This window comes from Tiliqua scincoides, chromosome 4 (assembly GCF_035046505.1).
Source record: "Tiliqua scincoides isolate rTilSci1 chromosome 4, rTilSci1.hap2, whole genome shotgun sequence".
Lineage (NCBI taxonomy): Eukaryota > Metazoa > Chordata > Lepidosauria > Squamata > Scincidae > Tiliqua > Tiliqua scincoides.
In genome coordinates, this window is record NC_089824.1 from 114,431,874 (window position 1) to 114,450,283 (window position 18,410).

Genomic DNA, 18,410 nt, shown 5'->3' on the forward strand with positions numbered 1-18,410 from the left:
GAACTAAATGAAACCTCCATGTTGCCTGGGAGCCACTGCTGGGGGAGGGCTTTAGCCACCATGCCCTGTCTGAGAGCTACCTGGAGGTAACTTGTTGGCCACTGTGTGAAATCAAATGCTGGTCCAGATGGACCTTTGATCTGATCCAGGGCTCTCATAACATTCTTTTGCTCTAATGCACGTGAAGTGTGGACCAAACACAAGGGAAATGAATCTATAACAAAAGTGTTGTTCTAAGTGTCCAGAGGCCAGGGTTTACCTAGATACGCAGATGAGATGGGATGGCAATATCAGCAGAGAGCACCCTCTCAGTGAAGAGACTGAAGTAGAGGAAGGCTCCCTGAAGTTCCAGGATACAGATTTCATTTAGCATGGTTAGCACCATGGAAACTAGTAGTTATGCTGGCTGTGTGGTATACAGAGTATGACATCTCTTGAAAAGACCTCTGACCAGGGCCCTACTGACTGCAACACAAAGGATTTTAGAAACTGGGTGGGGTGTTCTCTAGGGGTCCTTGTAAGTCATGCAGCACAGTTTCTGGTCAGGATTTCAGTCAAACATCTCGTAAGGGCATTTTGCCCCTTGTTCCTGGCAGGGAAGCTGGATGGATGGGTTGGGAATCAGGATGACTTACTCCTACAAGATCTACAGCACGCCTTTCTGTAGTACCAGTGTGAACAGAGCTTCACTTTTAAGACCAGCACACAGTTAGCTGTTGCTTTGTCTTCACAGTCTTCATCTAGAGAAGGGAAATATGACAGTAGGTGTTAACGAGAGAACTGCCTAGACCCTCTCTGGTACTTTGAGTTACCCCAGTCAAAATCTTGCACAGCTGTCTTATGAGAACATTAGCTGGTTTCAGGCTGACGATTTCAATCATTTAGTTGATTCAAAACAGTATGAGGACTTCATTCTCTCTGCAGTACCTGACCAATATGTCCCCTTCATCCCCGCCCATTCTTTTCCCCACGTTTCCACTTCTTCTCGGATTCTTCCCTCTGGCCTCTTATCTCTTCATCCTTTTGACCCTCCTGTCCTGGGACAACTTCCCTACTTGTCCTGCCCCACTCCATGATCTGCACATCTCCATTACTGGTAGTTGAAGACCCTTCTGCTTGCCCCGTCTTCCGTGATAAGGCTTCACTGGCACCACCCCACACCCTGTGTGCTTTATAAAACAAAGCAATTGTTACACCTTCTCCCTGAAGACCTGTGTGATATCTCGGAGGAATTGTTCCTCTTTACCTGGAGTGTCTGTGGGACACAACTGTAGCTGGCACGTCTGCTTGGCTTCAGGCTTTGACGCAAGGTCACAGCCTTGTCCGAGGGCTTCGCCTTGGTAGCATTTCACCTCACGGAACCGCAGGCCTATGCCGCAGGTCTTACTGCACTGTGAAGGGATGAAAAACAGACCCACAAATGTTTCCCAGTGGTAGGAAATGAGGTTGTAGACTGCAACTTCTATACCTACAGAGATGGCATGTGAAGAACAGCCCTTAGCGAATGCTAGTCTCTTCTGCTAGGGATTTGTCCTTTTAATGCACAGTACATCTGCATTTGTGTGTGTGTGAGTGTGTTGTGCTGGAGACCTGGAGCTACTGGCTCCTTGATGGCCGGGTTAAGCTGAGCAAGGGTTAGAACACTGCCACGTATTTCAGTGGTTTGTCCATGAATTTGGCCTTTGATTTCAGTCAGTTGTAGGTGGGTACAGCAGCTGAGGCTGATTAGTGAGATCAGTGATAATTGGTTTTGGGGGTTCTGAATGCTCCTCCTCTTGCTCCCCACTCCTGAACAACTTATGGGTGCTACTGCTGATGATCCGATCAGGGTACCATGCAGGCCCAACTGCTGGATCAAGTCAGGAACTGTACACATACTACCAGTTTGCATGCGCAGCTCCTCATCCAACTTCATCCACAGTGAAGCTGTGCAGGATATGCTTGTAGGAACCTCTAGCTGAATTATGGCATTTATGTTGATAGTGTGGTAATCAGAGTGAGAGGCTTAGAATGGTGAGGCATGAATTCATATACAAGCCTGAAGGTATAAGACAGTCCCTATCAGCTTAACCTACCTGACAGAGTTGGTATAAGGGTAAAGTGCAGGGAAGGGAATCATGTTCATTACCTTAATTTCTTTGTGGGATGGATGGGATACAGATATGGACTCACGACTTTTTAACTAAATCCTTGTTACTTTTCCCAGGGCTTCGGGGCGGCAAAGTCTAGGTATCTCAGTGAAGACATTTTTCTTCACCTCTTGACTCCCCACTAAGATCTATTCACATCATCTTCTGTCATTCCCCTTCAGCCCTATATCAAGCTGCCACCATCCCTGCTGCCCCCTCCCCTGTTGATTCTGTCCCCTACCTGGGACCAGGAGGTTGAAAACCATGTTGAACAAGGCCTCTTGAAACAGGATGTCTGCACCTCTGGCTTTGGCAAAGCATCACAGCGATGTTCAGGGTATTCCCTGTATATACCATTCTCCAGTCCCACGCACAGCACTGTTCGTATCTTGACTCCTCGGCCACACGTGGCATTGCACTGAAATGGAGAAGGAGAGATACCATCATTCATCCATTCACCCAAGAAAGCATGAAGTCATGCTGTACAACTGCACAGTGCCTTCAGCTGTGTAACTGGACAACCAGTTACACAGCTACACCAGCAGTTATCTCTAGGTATACTGTGTCTGGATGGGTGTAATGCAAAGGAAGTGAGAAATGAATCTTTTTTCTTTCTGTCTATTCCCTTTTTCATTATGCCTACCTATGATGCTGGATGCAAGTTATTTTAGTATTAAATTTCTATTCCATCTATAGGTCATGTGGCTTTGCTTCGCTGTTAGTTTATTTTTCATATCTATGTGTCTCTTTTTTCCCTACAAAAGAAAACCCAAGCCAATTAACTCAAGAAAGAGAACATAAAACTGGTCTTTCTCAGAAGGTTAATGGAAGTGGTCTTGATGTCTTTCCCAGTTTTACTACCAGCTGATGAGCAGGCTGGGCAGACACTCGCCCACAAGTCGATCCCACAGATAAGTCAAGGGCAGGTTTTGAGCCATAAATCATGGAATTTTCTATGACCCTCGGATAAGTTGGGGGTTAAACTTAGGGGGATGTCTGACTATAGTTTTGTCTGATTTTACCCAAGGTCAGATCCTGAAAAATAACCTACCACTAATTGTTACCTAAAAACTGTAGTCTCTAATTTTTTAAAAACATAGTAAAAGATCATAAGATACATTTTTATTCTTTTTAAATTCTGCTCTTCACCACCTTTTTGTAAACACTATCAGAGTAAGTGCACTGTAAACAACATACCAGTAAAACAGTGGTTCCCAACCTGGTATTCATGTACTCCCAGGGACACTAAACAGGACCTTTAGGGGTACTTGAAAAACAATGGAATAATGGCCAAAAAAGGCAGGTTGTGCTCCAGAATGCCTTACAAGGCAGGAATACAAGGACCAGCAAGGCAGGAAGGGAGGTAGCTAGTTGGCTGTGAAAGCCCCACCAATAGCTAGTTTTTGGTCATCAATTCATGACCTTCAAACCTTGGGCAGGAGGTCTGGTCTAGAGGGTAGAGCCTCTGTTAGCCTGAAGATAACATCAGAAGGTCGCCAGTTCGAGGACACCGGCAACTCCCTGAACGGCTGAGAATGGCAAGACCTTGAAGCAGCTGACAAGCCCAGCTGAGTGATTCCACCTGCTCTTGGTGTGAGCAAGAAGCGTCTTGGCTACCCTCCATGTGAGAGATGGAGCTGCTTGTCAGCCTGCGTGCGAGAACTGGAAGCCAGAAGTGAGACCAAACCAGGAAGATCCATCTGAAATGTTGTTGGTTCTTGAAAGAGAGAACCTCTATGATTGTAAAAATCCCCTTGAGGATTTTTTCCAACGCCTGCCTATGTAAACCGCCTTGAATAAAGTCAAGGACTAATCCGATGACCAGAAAGGCGGTATATAAATACTGAGTTGTTGTTATTTATTATTATTATTATTATTATTATTATTATTATTATTATTATGTGATTAGTGATTGAAAACCAGCACAGTAAAAAAGCTGAAACATAATATGGAAAGTGATTGATCACCCAGAATTTCTCAGGACACTTCTGGTGCAAAACAGTGCAAAGGCAGAGTCTTCTGTTCCTCAAACAGATAAAAAGAGAAAACACTGTGATAAATACATGAAGTCTGGGCTTTCATATAGAGGACATGACGGCTTGTATTATTAATTACAAACATTTTGCTAATATGAAGGGTACAATTTATGGAAATAGGCTGCCAAGGGAAATGCAAGTGGAAAAGGTTGGGAACCACTGCAGGAGATCCATGAATCAAATCCACCTTTAAGGTGTCTGGTGTGTTAAGCCAGAAGCTCTACATATAACATACAACTTATGACACATAACTGGGAGTGCACAATTCAATTTACAGCAGAGAGATGCAGCTGCATATATTTGCAACCCTTTTTACTCAGAAGTAGACCCACTACTTTCCATGGGAGCTATTCTTAAATGTGCACTGAATTGTAGCCTGGGACTTTATTTCAAATGGAAAGGAAGGATCCAATCCTGGTGTTGGAAAAAAAAAAACAACCTCTACCAAATGCATGCATTTGCAAAAAGGAACCAGGTTGCAAGAGAATAAAAGGTTAACTTTGGTTGGAATTTCCCAGGAAAGTTACTACAGAAACAAATGAGCCTGCTTTAGCATGAAACCAAACTTTTCAGAGTTGAAAGGCTCTGCCCTCTGATTGACTGGAGATCAGGTGAAGTGATTTGAGCTTGATTACTTGGCAAAAATTTATGTACTAGGTACATATGATTTACGTATGGGTATATACACTAGACGCTGTTCCAGAACCACCTTTCAGAGCGCGATACCATAGTCTTTCGAGACTGAAGGTTGCCAACATATACATGAACATGTGGTGTATGGGCCACTAGCAGAGTTCTTGAGCAATGATCTTGACTGCTTACAAGGAGAAAGCATAAACTGGAGCAGATGAAAAAGGCAAGCACAAAAATGCCTTGTAAAACAGTCAAGAAAATGCCTTCCTAAAGTAGAAAAAAAGCTATTTTGGGCTGAGAGCAGTAAGCTCAACAGTCTTGCCTAACAAAAAAGATGATGTGCAAACTCACCTGATCCCATTCCTGCTCAACCCAGTGTGCAGGGCAGTTCTTGTCTCCACAGGGATAGATCTCCAGGGGCTTCACGTTGGGGTTGCACTGGGAGTTCAAGATTACCTTCCCCTCCAAATTGCGGCAAGTGACAAAACGGCTCATCCGTCCTTCTCCACACGAACCTGAACACTTGGGGAAATAAAGGGGCCTTTCAACGTAAAAGTGGTAGAACAGCAATCTCTGATCTGTGAGGAGAGTCCTATGCTGGGTGGAACATAATTATAAGATTACGTGGCTCATTTTAGAGGTATTTGAATTCCATGAATTCCATGCAGCTATGTGGAATCTGGAGAGCATGCATAACTTGGCTTCTTGAAACTTTTTGCTAACTTAAAAGAAGTTACTAGTTTTCATTGTCGTAGAATAATTTCCGAGCATAGGTGAACTGGCAGTGACTTAGGACCTAAGAGAAGCTTTGTCTGGGAACAAGGTTTCTTGTATTTTCCCTATTGCCTTATTCCAGCTTGTGGTTTCTGAGCTCTAACTTCTGCCTCCACACACTGCTCCACTCCCCCACCGACACCAGGGTCAATTCTAAAATGTTCTGGAATTGCCAAATATTACACAAACAAAAAATGACTCTGATTTATACAAAATTGCATGATTTGCTCAATTTACAGTTGTCCTTTCAGATAATCACCACCACCATTTGGGATGTTCTTAATGTTGCCATCATTCTCAGAAGAACAAAATTAATCTTTCCATTTATCAATTCACTTAAAATAAAAAAAAAAGCTGTTTTCCCACTGTGTTCTTGGTACTCTGTGGTTCCTCAAAAGCTAAGTAGTTCCACATTGAGATCAGTAATGGTGGACAAACTGCCATGAAAGACAGCTGTCCCTACCAATCTTTTCCTGATTTATGCAGCTGAAGCATTGGGTATGCTTTTTAGGGTACACTCTCAGTTCAAATGAGACAACAGCAAGGCCCAATAGGCCTGTGCCACATGAACTGAGTGTAATGCCCCAGAATCCTTTGCAATGCACTGGGGTTTCTTGGCTGTCTAGTGCACATGGAAAGGATTTCCTAAGACAGAAACTCTTTATTATGTTTTAAACCATTTGTTGAATACAGATTTTTAATTGTCCATTGTCTAGAGTGGTGTTGAATTTTTGCTTTAAAATACAGTAATGCCAAACCAAAACAGATCTTTTCCTTCTCATCAAGAGCTCTAAGGGAGTCCCATCAAGACTCCCTAGGGAAGTCTGGGTGGGGCAGATCCATATTCCCCTAGTAAGCCTGCCACCTAGGCTGCTTTGCTAAGGTTCTATTCATTTTTAATATTCCTTATGGTCACTTGTATTTAGCACTTTGCTTTTTCTATCTCTGCTTGTTCTCACTTGCCTACATCAGACACCTAGTTATTCCATGGGAAATTGCATCTATAAATTTCAACCCACATGGGATTTCACCCACATATTCACCCCAATCCAGGGTGTTTATCTGTGGAAAAGGCCATGCTAGTTCCTATGCAGATGCTGTCAGTCATATCTTGGCTGTCTTCCTGTATCTGCAATGGAATAGGAAGAGCAATCCATGTTGACTCACCGGTCCCCAATCAGAGGCAGTCCAGTGCCGGTCGCAGGGAGGACCTGTGCATTCCTTCTCATTGACAGGCCTCGTTGACTGATTGCACAGATGGGGGTCTACTGAGCAACGCACCTCCCTCTTCATTGTCCCTTGGCTACCACAGCGGGCAGAACACTAAAAATCAAAAAGAGGTGGCTGTGGGACAGGGACCATGACAAAGATGCAAGGAGTGAGGAAAAAAATGTAGCATTTTCTCTGTAACGGTCATGTTTGTTCTGTCAGGAATGATATGGGATTATCAGTTTTTCCTGCTCAGGAAAGTAACCCAACATTCCTGAGGTGATTAATGCAAGCAGCTAGATTCATGCATATCTACCAGACAATGGCATCCCACTTGTGGGGCAGAATGAGGTGGCAACCTTGGGCAACAGATCTGAGGCGCTTTTAAAGAAGTCAAATTGTAATGTAATTACTGTCTAATTTACGGTAAGGGCAGAGGGTTGGGTTTTTTTTGCCTCAAGTCTCAAAATGTTTTGGGACAGTCAAATTTTCTGAGGTAGTACAGCTTTCAAGTAGATACCATATTACCTCAGTTCAATGTGGGGGAACGTGCATCAGGAAAAAATTAGCTTGGAAAATTAGCTCTCTCTCTCTCTCTAATATGACACACTCCAGTTTTCACAATGAAGTAATTTTAGACAAATGCTTTAGCATATGAAATATGAGAGTGCCATGGGAATGGGTAAAAGGGGGAAGGGGTTATCACTCACATTATTCCACCAATATGGCTATCTGCAGACAGCCCATGGTTCCAAGGTTCTAGCCCCTGAAAAAAATTACATTGAACAGGATAACCTAGATCAGTGGTTCTCAAACTGGTGGGTTGCGACCCACCAGCTTGTGTAACAATGCCCCGTTCCCTCTAAGGGCGGGGGCAGGGGGAAAGCAGCAAAGCAATCCCTAGGATCGTGCCCCTGCAAGGGGGGGGGCTATTCTTTGACAAACCATATGTGCTCCCAGGGTCTAGGGGGTGTGGGGAGCCCTGTGGAGTGCTTGCAGGGCTCCCTGCGGCTTCTAAACAGTGAAAGTTCCAAGCGCGACAAAACTGGAAGTTCCATGAGAAGAAACCGAGAGTGCAAGGTGGGGCTGCAACCGCGTTCACAGCGGGTTCGGAGCCGCTCCACTCTCCTCCGGAGGTGGCGCAAGTCCAAGGAGACCCATAGGGGCATGGGCACCAAAGGAGAAAAGTTTCCCCTTTGTTTCCCCAAAGTCGCTTTGGGCCACTATCTGACGCTGGACACAGCACAAGCCTCTTGGCTTGCCTATTCCTGCGCAGGATAAGATTGCACCCTGAATGTCTCAATATTTTGGTGATATTTAAAATGTTCTACTTATACCAATTAAATGGAATTGAAGACTGCAGAATATAAATATTTCAAATAAAATAGCATTAAAAATAATGAAAAGCAGCTGTGGAAGTCTACAAATTTGATAGGGGGAATGGTGGAAGGTGTTTATCCTGTCACCATGGCCTGTTTTCTAGCATCCCCAAACTGCTTCTCACCTCATGTAGCTTCTACTTTGATCCTCATACTTGAACTCTGGAGCAGAGGGTCTCCCCTATCTACACCACCCACCCCCACCAGCCCACAAAGAGTGCCTCACCTAAAGTGTGGATCCAGGACCATGTCCTGGGACCAGGATCCCAGAAGATCCAGGATCTGTCCTGGGACGGGTGCTTTTCAACCTCTTCATAAATGACCTGGAGACAGGGTTGAGCAGTGAGGTTGCAAAGTTTGCGGACGACACCAAACTTTTCCGAGTGGTGAAGACCAGAAGTGATTGTGAGGAGCTCCAGAAGGATCTCTCCAGACTGGCAGAATGGGCAACAAAATGGCAGATGCGCTTCAATGTCAGTAAGTGTAAAGTCATGCACATTGGGGCAAAAAATCAAAACTTTAGATATAGGCTGATGGGTTCTGAGCTGTCTGTGACAGATCAGGAGAGAGATCTTGGGGTGGTGGTGGATAGGTCGATGAAAGTGTCGACCCAATATGCGGCGGCAGTGAAGAAGGCCAATTCTATGCTTGGGATCATTAGGAAAGGTATTGAGAACAAAACGACTAATATTATAATGCCGTTGTACAAATCGATGGTAAGGCCACACCTGGAGTACTGTGTCCAGTTCTGGTCGCCGCATCTCAAAAAAGACATAGTGGAAATGGAAAAGGTGCAAAAGAAAGCGACTAAGATGATTACGAGGCTGGGGCACCTTCCTTATGAGGAAAGGCTACGGCGTTTGGGCCTCTTCAGCCTAGAAAAGAGACGCCTGAGGGGGGACATGATTGAGACATACAAAATTATGCACGGGATGGACAGAGTGGATAGGGAGCTGCTCTTTACACTCTCACATAACACCAGAACCAGGGGACATCCACTAAAATTGAGTGTTGGGAGAGTTAGAACAGACAAAAGAAAATATTTCTTTACTCAGCGTGTGGTTGGTCTGTGGAACTCTTTGCCACAGGATGTGGTGATGGCGACTGGCCTGGATGCCTTTAAAAGGGGTTTGGACAAGTCTCTGGAGGAAAAATCCATTACGGGGTACAAGCCATGATGTGTATGCGCAACCTCCTGATTTTAGAAATGGGTTATGTCAGAATGCCAGATGCAAGGGAGGGCACCAGGATGAGGTCTCTTGTTATCTGGTGTGCTCCCTGGGGCATTTGGTGGGCTGCTGTGAGATACAGGAAGCTGGACTAGATGGGCCTATGGCCTGATCCAGTGGGGCTGTTCTTATGTTCTTATGTCTGTAAAACACATGGAGAACATAATGTGGGCAAATGTTATAAAGTTTTGGTTATGAAAATGCTACCAACTGGTGTCTGCTTTTCAACTGGATTTCAGCCTCATGTTTTTGTTAGGCAAGCATAAGAAGAAAACCAGAGTTGACCTCCACATGCTTCTCCTCTATTGCTCCTGAGATACCCATGAGAGACATCTGGCTCCTTGAGGAAAGCTGGTTATTATCCCAGCCTTGTGTTGCAGACCATTCTTTTGTTTATTGTTGCTGTCAATAAATAACCTACCTCAGACCACTCTGACAGTTCCCACTGTGGTCCGCATGCTTTGTTCTTGCATGACTTCCGCTCCATGGGTCTGGTCAGCCCAGCTGACTCACACAGGTCATCATAAACAGAACTGTCAAAGCCTGGAGCTAGCATTTTCCAGCAACGCACAGTTCGGTACTGATAGCCTTCACTGCATGTCCTGGAACACTCGCTCCATCGGCTCGTCTCCCACCTTCATGCAGGATCCAACAGCAAGACAGAGAGCAAATTCAGCTTAGTTTAAGTGCAGTGCAGTGCAGAGCACTGGAATTATCTGAGATCTGTGTAGCATAGCAGCTAAGACACTGATATGCCAATGATTTGATATGCCTGCTTTGATTCTTCCCTTGGCACTAGGCAGAAAAGCCACTGCCTCTCAGCCTCAACATCCCAGCTGCCCTATAGTAATAACAATACTTACCTTATAGTGTTGTTGTAAGCATTACATCAAAATAATATATGTGAAGTGCTTTGAACACTCAAAAGTGTAGTTTTACCAAATGTGGCCTGCTGCCCCAATACAAGAGATTTCCCTCTACTACATGGGCTATACTACATGGGCTATACTCAGAGCAAAATGCTCTTCCCACTAAAAATTTAGATTTTGCAAGATAATTTTGGTATGTTAATTAAATAATTTTTGTCCCCTGTAAATGCAAAACAGATTCTTTGTTATACCATATCATCTTTTCCCATTTCCCCAACAATTGCCACAAGTCTATAAAAGAAGCTTAAAAAAAATTACAGAGTAAGGACCCAAACCTATCCAATTTTACAGCACAAATGCAGTCGGGTGCTGCATCCTGCAGTGGGGAGGGGCAGTCACAGAGGCCTCCTCCTCCTCCACAAATGTTTGGGGCTGCATTGCGACTCCATCAGTGCTAGAAAGATAGTTAGGATTGGACCCTAGAGTTATTACATAGTAAATAACTTCCATCAGCCTCAAGCTATAGGCTGTAAGTTCATGTTCAATGTTAAGATTATCCACAAACACCTGTCTCTAGAGGTCTTTCCATGCATTCGCTCATTCCACTCACCTAGGTTGACAGTCTCTGCCGGCACAAAACTCATGAGTGGGCTCCGGACGGGTCAGTGCATCACAATATGCTTCTTCCACCTCCACTCCATCATAGCGGACACACATGGCATAGGAAGTGCTTATTCCTGTGGACATTGAAAGTGTTTCTTTTCAATCAAATTGTATTGGATGTCCATTAGTAGCTCTAATCTGTTTCACTGACAACCAAGTTCATTCTAAGGCAGGAGAGAGATCAGAAGCAGAAGTGACTCGTGCTTCCTCTGTCTGAAGTTGGAGATTATGCACATTCCTGCTACAGGGAGAAAAACTTTTTGTCCCCACAATGAGAGAATCCACTTCTCTCCATGGAGAACGTTTGCACTCCACCTTTTTGAGATGATCCAGAAGTGTAGGGAGACGAAGCTCAAGTCACTCATGCTTCCTCTCTTACCACTTTCTTGAAACATCTGGAACGACTTTGAAAACAGCACAACATTGGAAAGGTGCAAAAGTAGTTAATGCAGGCTGGAATACGCATTATGAACAACGCCTGTGTTCTGTACATTTAATGTTAAATAACAATAGTAATAAAGCATATGGACCCAGACAGAGGCATAGTGCTTCGCCCCAGCGCCAGGGGCAGTCACATCACAGCATCACGCAAAGTCGTGACATCACTGACCCAGCTTCTCCCAAGGGCGGGGCTTCACACACCTTGTCCCAGCTTCTGTGAAGGCTCCTAGCATTCACAGAAGCTGGACAGGACTTCTGAAACCAGTTATGTCCTGCCCTTAGGGAGAATGTACTTAACGTTCTCCCCAAGGGCAGGGTTTCACACTCCTTGTCCTGGCTTCTATGAAGGCTCCCAGCCTGCAGTGCCCTGCCCTCAGGGAGACCATTACATGACCTGGAGGTGGCTGGGTGGAGCCCGGGGGCAGTCATTTGCCCCCTGGCATGCTGCCTGGGGCGTATGCCCCTCAGGCTCTACCCAAGAGATGTCTCTGGACCCAGAGAAAGTAACAGAATAAGAGCCCAATCCTGGGCTCGATGCGCCAGCTTACCACCAGCATGCACTGTTGCAAATGTGCCATAAGGCATGTTTGCGAGGCTTAATGTTGGGCCAGCGTCTGTGCTAGCCCAGTGCTGGCCAGCACTGGTCTAGTGCCAGGCAGGTGTCCGGCCTCCGCAACTCGGCGGTCACATGGACCGCCGAACCACAGAGAGGAAGTGGGGGTGGAGGGAGGCAGGGAGGAGGCGTTCCAGGGAGGGGGGAGGCAGGCAGAGGGCGGAGAGAGGGTGGGGGAGGCATGTCAGGCGGAGGGAGCGGGGAGGGAGGGAGGTTGGACTGGTGGAGCTCTGCTCCACCAGATCCTGAGCCTTTGTGTGGGGATCGCCGCCCGACACGAACACTCTTCCCTCGCCACCAACCTTTTGGTCAGTGGTGAATCAAGTAGCCCCATTGCAGCGCTACTTCCTTTACCCGGGGAAAGGGGATGAAAGTCCCCTTCTCCTGAGGTGCCGCCCGCCTGAGGCACACAGGATGCGGCAGTAAGCCGTTTTCAGTGCCACCACAGCTGTGTGCCATGGGAGCTCAGGATTGGGCTATAAGAAAGGACCATAGTGTACATTTCTTGCATGCAGAAGGTTCTAGGTTTGATTTCGAGCATTCCCAGAAAAAGAGTCCTGCCAGTCAGAACAGACATAATATAATTGGGCTAAATGGACCAATTATATGCCATATGATTACATGTACTACTTTTATTCTCTACACTGTTTGAACAACTAAAGTAAGGATCAAGAAGTAGGAGAAACTGGTTAGATATGTGACTCTATAGCGAATGTTCCATTGTAAACCAGCCTCTATCATACCTCCAAATGGTTACCTCTTTCTAGATGATGATTGGCAACCTTCAGTCTCGAAAGACTATGGTATAAGCCTACAGCACCTGGTATTCCCAGGTGGTCTCCCATCCAAGTACTAACCAGGCCTGACTCTGCTTAGCTTCCAAGATTAGACAAGATCGGGCATGTGCACTAGAAAGGATTGTTGTATCTTTTCCTGCTAGCTACAAAATGAGGCATATGAAAGTAAAGGGTTCACTCTCACATTATTTGTTCCATGAAGCCACCACTCCCCTCATACCATCACAAGCAAAACTACCTGATGTGCATGTGGAGCTGCAAGGAGCATAGGCTGACACTTTCCAGCGATACATGTCAGCTAGGCTGATGTCATCATGGCCAAGGGGATTCAGCTCAAAGTCATTACTGCAAGAAACAAAGCACCTGAGTGAACTCATGGATGGATTATCTACTTTTCTGGTCCTTTTTGGTTGCTTAGAGAATGGAAAGGATCCCCAGGACAATGTATTAATGGTTTCTCATTAGTCTAGTGTAGTGGTTTCCACCATCACCAGATTGCTGAGAGAGGTGGTGGACTCTCCCTCACTAGAGATACTCAAGCAGAGGCACGACAAGCACCTGTTGGAGATGCTCTAAGAGGATTTCCTGCCTAAGGCAGGGTGTTGGACTAGATGACCTATTATGTCCCTTCCAACTTTATGATTCGATGATGCCTACAGGTGCCCATGTGCATATGGAGACGTTCAGTGGCTGCCAGTACAGCTGCCAGGTCCACCAGAAAGCATTCAGTCTTTATCCTCTCCTCTGACCTGCATTTTCAAGTGTACCAGCCATTTAATTCCCAGCCCTTGTAACAAAACAAAACATTCAAAAACAAATTCCTGTTACTACAGGAAAGAAAATTATGCCATCAATCAAACTATGTAATGAATACAAATTAAAGAAAGTTATTTGTCAAATTTGAATAATTATTCCTGCAGCCATCATGGTTTGAGATTGCAAAAATACAGATACATTGGAAAGGAGTAGATGGAAAAACAAGAGAGGGAGTCAAACCCTTGAAACATGTGGCTTGTGGAGCACATTTGCAGAGTTTTAAAACCATAATTCTTAAATTCACAAAGTAAAGATGCTGGCTTTGATCCACTTTTTCATCATCTGAATTCAGAATCATGATATCACAAAGGCAGCACTCTGTGGAAGAAGACAAACCAATGTGATAAAATAAGGAAGTTCTCAGTTAATTCATTGGAGCACTATACCTGAGGATGAAGACAAAGGTAATATTTTTTAGAGTAGTGATTTGGATTTTTTAGAGTCTAATTTAGAAGTGCCCTCACTGTGTTCAGTCCAAATGTACCTTTCCTCATTGGGGTCAGGTGTGGAAAAAAACAGTTCTGCAAATCAGTATCAGAATTTGTCTGTTGGCAGTGCTGATTAGCCAATACATGTGATGTCAGCAAGAACATCATGCCCTGCAAACCCACCCCCTATCAATCTCAAGAGCAGTTTTGCACTATTTAAAAAGTTTCCATTTTTTAAATTAATAAAGGAATGAATATATCATTGTCCATGTGGTTCTTTAAAAAATGAAAAGTAAAAAGTTGGGTAGCCTGTCTGATATATGCAGGGTAGAGTCAAAATTGAACTCAGTTCACCCATGTGTACACTATACAAATAGTGAAACTGACTGGAAGGCATGACTGAGGGACCTGCTGCATGGTCTCTATGTCTAACTTTATCCCAAGAAGATGTTTGGACTCCTCTTCTCCACAAACTTATTCCTGCCTCACCTTTCAGTGCCAGGAGACTGAAGAGGTTCTGACAAATGTTTGTTCTCAAAGCCAGTTTGAAGGATGGATCTGGAGCTGGGGTTGGAAGATGTTGCCATCAGAGTATCATTTGCTGCCTCATCCACTGCATATGCTTCAGCATTCACATTTTCTAGCAACTTCTTATTTACAGGTTGTTTTTGCAGGCCTTCTGGCCACTCTATGAGTGGGTCACTCCAAAATCCAATTGTCGAATTCTTCCTCCCCAACCTGATTACCAGATGATGTAACTCCCTGCAAAAAGCAGCATTCTGTGGATCCTGGAGACACAGTTTCCTGAAGAGACGCAACCTGGATGACCCAATCCTGTCATACTCTTGGAATTTGGGTCTTGCTGCCCCATGGGGTATGGCTGTGCTAAATGTAATCTGACTGAGGCTGAGGGCTAAAAAGAAAATGTGAGATAGTGAAAAAGACTCAGAAAAATGATCCCATCTCTACACTCTCAATTTATCACCACTCCAATTAAAAGCATACCCCCCCCAAAGAGACCTTGGAATTACACTCTTGATAATATGAATTGGAAATATCTTCTTAGTCTGTGATCTAGCATATGGGCAATTTCATTGTTCACTAGTATCTGGCAAACGGGGAGATTTGTACTTACCGTGAATCCCCCTTCTCAGTGGTCTCCATGTTTGGGTTAGTCCGCAGACGGGTAGCTCCTCCCTCTCAGGTGGGCAGGCCTGAGAGGTTCAGAACTTCCTGGGGGGGGGCTGCCTGGACTTCCCCAGGCTGAGGAGCCCCTCCCCTGTCGGATGGATTCAGATGCCAAGGTAGACTGTGCCGGCTCTGGTTACATCCACGGTGAAGCCTTGCTGATGCGAGTTGCTGCAGTGTGCTGCACTTCACGGTTGTGCTGCGGCCCTAATGGTGAGTGCCGTGATGGGTCCAATTAATACTCTTCGCTTGCTAACACAGGGTGTGCCCCACGTGCCCTGCACCCTGGTCTCTCTGTCACCTGAGAAGACTCCTGGCGCTCTAGTCTCCTTACCCCTTCCTTTCCTCCTTCCTTCTCTTCTAACAGCTTGCGAGGGTGGGCTGACTATCCCGAACATAGAGACCACTGAGAAGGGGCATTCACGGTAAGCACAAATCTCCCCGTTCTCAAGTGGGATCTCCATGTTCGGGTTAGTCCACAGATGGGATGTGCCCAAGCGGTACTCCTCAAGGGTGGGAGCTGCCATGTATCTATACTACCACGCTCTGGAGGACACGCCTGGCAAAGGCTGCGTCCCCTGAAGCGAAGGCATCTATTTTATAATGTTTGATTAAGGTGTTGGGCGAGCTCCAGGTGGCTGCCCTGCACACAGCTTCCAGGGAAGGGTTAGCCCAGAAAGATGCTGAAGTGGCGGTCCCTCTAATGGAATGAGCCATGATGTCCCTAGGTGGGTCACTGCCAGAGGCTCTGTAAGCCTCGGTTATGGCATCCCTGACCCATCTGGAGATAGTGGAGGGGGACACCTTCCTACCCTGGTCTCCGGGGCGGTAGGAGAAGAACAAGGCCTCAGAGGACTGAAGTCCTAGAGAGATAGAAGCTCACTGCCCGACACACATCGAGGGTGTGCCAGTCCTGCTCCCTGGGGTGCAAAGGATTGGGGCAGAAGGTAGGAGCACCACCTCCTGTGACCGGTGAAAGGAAGTGTTCACCTTGGGAAGAAAGGTGGGGTCCGTGCAGAGGACTATCCTGTCCTCCTGGATGAGGCAAAGGTCCTTGGCCGCCGAGAAGGCTGCCATCTCGGAAACCCTTCTGGCTGAGGTAACGCCAACCAGGAAGGCTGTCTTTTGAGACAAGAGCTTTAGTGAGCAGGTCGTCATTGGCTCGAAGGGGGGCCTCATCAGGGCCCTGAGGACCAGGGTTAGGTCTCACATGGGTGCCCTGATCACGGGGGGAGGGTTGACCAGACCCGCCCCTTGCAGAAATTTACAGACGTGTGGGTGTGATGCCAGGGCCCTGCCCGTGGGAAACCCTAGGATGGAGGAGATAGCAGAAACCTGCCTCTTGAGGGTGGCTGTGCTAAGCTCCTTATCAAGGCCACTCTGGAGAAAGCACAAGAGGCCCCTGACTCTGATCTTCTCCAGGTTAAGGCCCCTGGAGTGGCACCACTCATTCAGGACCCGCCAGGTCCCGTTGTATACCCTGTTGGTGGACACCAGGAGAGGAGGGTAGCCAAGACGGGAGGGGGGTAGCCCTCCTTGGCTAGCCTCTTCCGCTCAACCTCCAGGCAGCCAAGTGAAGGATGTCTATCTTGGAGTGCAGAACTGGACCCTGGGACAGGAGGTCCAGCCTTTGGGGAAGAGGAATGGGTGGGGTGGTGGCTAGCTCCTGCAGGTCCGAATACCGGGGCCAGTTCAGGGTTATAAGGAGGACCTCGGCCCGCTCTAGCCTCATCTTGGTGAGGACCCTCTGTAGGAGTTTCGTGGGGGGAAAGGCATACATTACCCCTTGAAGCCACCTCTGGTGGAGGGCGTCGATCCCTTCAGAGCCTGGGCAGCTTCTGCAGGAGAAGAACCTCGGCAGCTGATGGTTGTGGTTGCTGGCAAACAGGTCTATTGTCAGTGGCCCGAACTGGCGATTGATCCATGCAAAGACCTGAGGATGGAGCCTCTACTCTGACTGGTCGAGGTCCTGACGGCTCAGCCAGTCCGCTGCCGTGTTGTCCAGACCGGCAATGTGCTCGGTCCCCAGCATCAGTCTGCATGCTTCCGTCTATAGGGCTGATGACCTGGTGCCCCCCTGCTGGTTCACGTAGGCCCTTGCTGCAATGTGGTCAGTGTACATGTGGAGGTCTTTGTCTCGGAGCTGAGGGAGGGTCTGCAGGGCCAGGGTCTGATGGTCCTCAGCTCAAGGAGATTAATGGGAGCCATCCTGTTGCTGGGATCCCAGTGGCCCTGGGCTACCTCCTTGAGGGTATGAGCCCCTCAGCCCTGAAGACTCACGTCCGTGAAGAAGACAATTCTGTGATGTACCTGGATGGGGGACCCCTGTTCCGGCCTGCGTGGCTGCGTCCACCATCTGAGCCTTGGCTTGGGGTCCTTGACTGGGACTGCTGCCCTCTGGGCTTGTGGGTTCGTTTTTGTGGGTGCCACATGGACCTCAGTAGGGAGATAAGGAGGAGGCGGGGTTGGAGGGAGCGGGCCTTGGGGAATGAAAGGACAGCTGCCATTGCGAGCCTGCCTCTGCCGCCCCTGCCTGCTGGGGGGGCGCTGTGATCTTCACGCTCTTCAGGTACTAATCCACTGGTGGGCAGGAAGGCTGGCTCCGCATCCTACTGAGGTGGGGAAGAGTGACTCCGGGAGGCTGGGGCAACCGGAGTGCTTGCAGAGAAGCCTGCTTTGCCCCAGCCGGGGGGGGGGGAGCAGCTCAGTGCATGTGTGCAGCGGCGGCAAGAAAGGTTGTCTCCGGCTTCCCCACAGGCTCCTACTTCACCCCAGCCAGGTGGGGGGGGGGAGCAGCTGGTACGTGTGTGGCTGTGGCGGAGGGGAAGGCTGCTCCGGCTTCCCCGCTGGCTCCTGCTTTGCTCCCGCCAGGCAAGAGGGCGAGCAGCTTGGTGTGCAGGTGGCTGCAGTGGTGGCAACGAGGAAGGCTGGTCCGGCTTTCTGGCGGGCTCCTGCTTTGCCCCCACCTGCGGGGGGGGGGGCGGTGATCTGCTGGGATGTGTCTGGAGCGTGGCTGCCCCACCGTGCAGGAGCCTGCTCCTGGCTTCCCCACACTCAGGGAGCCTGCAGGCGGGCCCGCTGTGCCTCAGCCAGTCAGGGGAGGTGCAGGGCCAAGGAGTGAGAGAGCACCAAGTTTAAAAGGTGGCTGCTCTGCCCTTGGAGGCAGGCAGCCCAGAATAAAGAACCAGGCAGGTGGGAGCTTGCTG

The 18,410-nt window shown here is 47.5% G+C and overlaps 1 protein-coding gene across 1 annotated transcript in view; it reads right to left on the bottom strand.

The window, feature by feature from the left end:
* Positions 1-621: 621 nt before the first annotated feature.
* Positions 622-18,410, bottom strand: part of ADAMTSL2 (ADAMTS like 2) — a 39,856-nt gene continuing 22,067 nt past the window's right edge. Inside the window, exons 10-18 of the mRNA XM_066625996.1 lie at positions 14,506-14,929; positions 13,011-13,117; positions 10,869-10,995; positions 9,811-10,024; positions 6,740-6,895; positions 5,150-5,320; positions 2,371-2,547; positions 1,247-1,391; positions 622-740 (exon numbers count right to left, since the gene is read on the bottom strand). Coding sequence (XP_066482093.1) covers positions 622-740; positions 1,247-1,391; positions 2,371-2,547; positions 5,150-5,320; positions 6,740-6,895; positions 9,811-10,024; positions 10,869-10,995; positions 13,011-13,117; positions 14,506-14,929 — 1,640 coding nt within the window. The remainder of the gene's footprint in view (positions 741-1,246; positions 1,392-2,370; positions 2,548-5,149; positions 5,321-6,739; positions 6,896-9,810; positions 10,025-10,868; positions 10,996-13,010; positions 13,118-14,505; positions 14,930-18,410) is intronic.